Below are 5,013 nucleotides of genomic sequence, written 5' to 3' on the forward strand. Positions count from 1 at the left end.
CAAACAGAATAATCTTATGAAGATTGCAGTATTGAATAAATTCTTCTATGAGATGAGAATCATGATTATTCATTAATAGCAGTTGATGACTGCTCATTTGACACTTTTTTATCATCGTATTGAACTGCTTAATTCATTCAAATTCAATCTCATCATTTGTAAAGCCAGACTCAGATGCGGTGATGATGTAGTTGTCAGATAAGTTGAAGTGTGTATATTAATTCTCTAGATGAATATTTGATTTCATTATAATCAATGAATTCAATACTGTGTCATCTGCACTGACACACTTCATCACTGTTATTAACTCACGGGAGTATGATGACTGTATGACAGAATTCATGTCTTTAAAGATGATTATAACTCACTGTTCATGTTCTTCTTCTTCTTGAAATTCAATCTCATCAAAGTTGTAGATATCACTGTGAAAAAATTGATATTGATTGAAGACAGCTTCATATTAATCAAATCAGTTAATAATGAAGCTTATATTCTCACAAGACACTTGTTTTGAATTCATGGGTTTTTGCTTGACTTATTTGTAATCTGACAGATGTTTGATGAATCAATATATTCACATCTTGCTTACTGTGAGAGGTGCAGTCTCTGAATCTGTATAATGCTGTCTTAACATGCAGTTTGCAGCAGCTTTAATATGCTCAATGATGAGTGAGCAAAAGTTAATATTCAATTGATGAATTCATATCTTAATTGCCTCTTCCTGGCTGTCATTCAATGCTCAGTTCAGTGAAACTCTCATAGTTCTTGATTTCTTCCTGTTGATCCTTTCATATAAGATAGCATATGAGACTTTGAATTCTTGCAATAGAGATATGATTTTTAATTTTGAATTACTTTTGTACATGTTAACAGCTCTTTGCAACTGCTCCTCAGTGTAATTAGAAGATTTAGACATGGTTATAATTAATGATGATTATTTGAAGATGAAGAATGAAGATATTGAAAATATTTTCTTTACAGTGTGGTTTTCCGTACGCTGTGGCGCACTCACTACAGAGAGTGAGTAAGCATGGCACGGTTAATGTATCCCCTGCGGGTTTCGAACCCACACACCTTTGTTTCCCACGCCAAGGCGCTACCAGGTGGCCGCATTAACCATTCGGCCATTGGGGAGACAGAGTATAAGCTCTATATTAAATCAACAAAGTATGTGTTTGAAACAGAAGAATTAGAGTTTATAGAATATATAGTGAGTGATGACTGTATATATCTCATTCTGAAAAAATTGAATGTTATAGTGAATTAACTATGACTGAGAAATATACATTATATATAACAGTTTCTTGAGTTAATCTCATATTACTGCAGATTTATCAAGGATTTTATATAAATATCTGCATCACTCTCAGATCTCTTAAGAGAAATGAATGCAAATTTGTGAAAGAAGAAGTTTCATTCAATTATCTGAAATGCTGTATGTGAAGAGACTTTTCTCATACTAAGAGAATATATAATAACATCTTCAGTACTTATTTAATCAGATTGTGATAAACCTTTCTATATTGAGATAAATACATTTGAATGAGCTATCAGAGATACTCTTCTACAGAGAAGTAAGAACAGCAAGCTGTACTCAGTGATATATAATGATAGAAAACTATCAGATACTGAGCTCAATTACTCAGTATATGAAAAGAAATTACTAGTGATTAAGCATGTGCTGATGTTATAAGATAGATATATTAATAACAGATATATAATAACAGTGATCACAGATTATAAAAGCCTTATCTATCTATAATTAATAATAAAATCTTTCAAATACTTAGCACATTGAATCTCAGAGTTTTAAGTGTATAATCTTTATATTAAATACTGAAAGAGATCAGATACTGTGATATCTGATATAATCAGTTACAGATCTGATTTCATGAGTGAGTGTTCTATAAATCAGATATAAGAAACATTCACATTAAATGTGCTGAGAGAATACAAGAAATCAGAATGAGTGAATGTTATAATCTCTCACTTAAAGAATGATAAGATGATGAATAACAAGCATCTCATGAGAGTAGTAGAAGAGATACTTCTGAACTTCAAGCTGAGAAAATTGAAAAATGATATTATGCTTTACTGTGATCTAGAATATGTAGAAGCTCTCTATCTAGAATCTTTATTTAGATGTGACTTAATAACTCATATGTATAAGGAATTTGATTACTTAGAAAGCTCTGAACTCATGAGTGTACTCAAAACAAGAGTATACTGATCAAGCATGACTGAGAATATTCAGATGTATACTCATAAGTGCCTGAATTATCAGATTGTAAAAGAATCTAAGAAAGAGTTAGAATATGAGAAAGTATAATATCAGATAAAGTGTATAATACAACTATTTAAATGATGAAAGATGAATCTCATAGACATATTACTGTAAATGTTAAATGAAAATTAATGAATAATCACTGCTATTGATTACACTACTGACTGACCAGTTGTGAAAGCAGTTTCAGAGATAATAGAGAAGATAATAATGAAGTTTCTATATAATGAGATCTATGTTAACTATGAAATGCTGTTTGAGATTCTCACTGATAACAGTGTGAATCTTATAGAAGAAGTGACAAGATATTTCATAAGTCAATTACAGACAAGACATTGTAGAACAATGCTATATCATTCACAGATAAACAGAAAGATGAAATGCTTGAATGAAATCTGAAGCAACATGCTGATAAAATATCTAGTGAGCAAGCCTATAAGATTATGAGATGAATATCTCAGACAGGTGCTATTAGTCACACGAATTCAGCAGCATGCAGTCTTCAAGTGTTCATCATTCTATCTGTTGTATGAATTGCATCCGCACATCCCGGAGAATGCTTTGAAAGAGGTGAGGGAGAAAACAGCAGTTGTGAACGCAACAGTCACAGACGCGGAACCAAGATTGAAAGAGATCAGCCACACACGTGTAAAAGCTAATAAGTTACTCCTGAACTGTGCAATTCAATTGAAAAGAATATGAGACTCACTAGTTAAGAAATCAAGTCTCAAGGTGGAAATGTGAGTTCTTGTATGCAATGAGAGTTCTGAGAAGTTTCAACCTAGATGGTTTGAGTTATATAAAATACTCAAATCACATTCTCTGAGAATATATGTATTGAAAGAACCTACAGATCTATCATTCTGAAGAAATTCACCAGAGTGAATGTTTTCACAATGTTGAACTTTACAGTTGTAAAAAGCTTCTTGATATCTGTGAATACTATGACTTTATACACAGTAAAACTCATAATGATTTTCTCTAAGAACAGAAAAATCAGTGTCAGAAAGAAAAGATGAAACAGAAAAAGACTTATAATTTTAATACTGTTGAGAGAGAAGATGATTCTCTGATATAAATAAATAATTATCTTATCATGAATATTTACAATGAATGTAATAATCAGTGTCTGTAACTGAGCTTCAGATAGTCATATTGTACACAGTCTTCATACAATAAATTATTCTGAGAGTTGACAAGAAGGATGAAAGTGTACACACTGAGAAACATGATTTATTAAGTCTATGCAACATCTTCTTGAAATGAGAAGAGCTGATAATGAAAGCAGAGACAGTAAAACCAGAAGTGACAGGAGTGAGAGTCGCGAGAACAGGGGTAGCGGGAGCGGGAGAGCCAGACACAGAGACAGGTGTAGAAGATTGAGAGAGAGTGACAGAGAAAGAAACAGAGAGAGCAGAGAAAGATGCAGAAGACTCAGTCACACATAACACAGACAATTTCTTCATTATCACATTCTTCAAGTTCTCAATCAATGATTCAATATTGAGATCACAATCATTATCAGACACAGATCTGTCAATGTGTGAAGATTCTATATAAATTAAAACATCAGTATCTGCAATCATGCAACATAATGAGGAAAACATAATTAGATATCACTGAAGAAAAGTGAATTAAGAGTGTATAAGAAGATGAAGAAGATGTGTCATTCATGATAGTATGTTCTGATGATTATTAGAAGATAAACAAGTCCTGATCATGTTTCACAACATGTTATACTTACTGCTAACAAACTGCCTGATATGAGCACTATGAGAACACTTGTTATGAGAATGAAGAGTCATCATCAGAAATGCATATAATGTGATAGATAAACAGATAGAAACAGTTGAACAGAAGAAGAAGTAGAAATCTTAAATGATAATGATATTTGATAATAATGATGATGAAAAAGATGATTGAAGAATGAGAAAAGTTAGTGAATGAGTGATGTATTATAGTGAAAGTTTCTTTGTGAGAGTGTATGCAAGATACTAGCTGAATCAGAGATAGAATATATAATTATGAAATACTAGTGATGAGCTAATCTGTATGAAGCTAGAATGTACAACATGATCATGTGAGTATGACTGAATCTGATAAGAAGGAATGTGATTCAGAAGAACATACAACTGTTGAATAATAATGCAGCCACTTCTGAACTTGCTTACAAGTGTAAAGAGGCCATAGCAGCCGCTAATTTATTTAGTGTACAATATATAAGAAGCCGGCGTACGCCTGTAATCGTACGCTGGCTTAAGCAACCTTTGAATCACATACTGATGTGTATATGAAGAATTAATATAAGAGAAAATAATCTTGTTTCTTAGCTTAGTTATAATTTTAGTACTAACTCAGATTGAATATCATCAATGTATAAAAGTAAATAAATAATCTTGATTAATCTCTGTCATATTTCTTGAAATATATTAATATTGTGAAAGAGAGTGTTATCAAATTATATTATCAGATAATATTATTAAAAATATATTAATATTATGAATATCAATGTTGAAAAAATGTTGATACTTATATATTATAGTGATTTGTGAATCATGATAGTTAAATATATATATATATATATATTATTTCTGACTTGATTACAACTTGTATAATAATTTTTAAAAACTCAAAATTAATTTCAATTATTAATAATTATGAACTTATAACTAATTAATATAAAAAGAAAAAAACTTTTTCTACTCATTATCTTTCTACTCTTTCTTATT

General features: G+C 30.9%; 1 protein-coding gene across 1 annotated transcript; it reads right to left on the reverse strand.

The window, feature by feature from the left end:
• Window positions 1-3,504: 3,504 nt before the first annotated feature.
• On the reverse strand, window positions 3,505-3,836 carry BDCG_16145 (uncharacterized protein; the record flags this gene model as incomplete). Its single annotated transcript, XM_045425406.1, has 1 exon — window positions 3,505-3,836. A coding segment is annotated over one exon (332 nt), but the record flags the coding sequence as incomplete, so codon positions are not given.
• Window positions 3,837-5,013: the final 1,177 nt, after the last annotated feature.

The sequence above is a fragment of the Blastomyces dermatitidis genome, assembly GCF_000003525.1.
Source record: "Blastomyces dermatitidis ER-3 genomic scaffold supercont1.1, whole genome shotgun sequence".
NCBI classification, from domain to species: domain Eukaryota; kingdom Fungi; phylum Ascomycota; class Eurotiomycetes; order Onygenales; family Ajellomycetaceae; genus Blastomyces; species Blastomyces dermatitidis.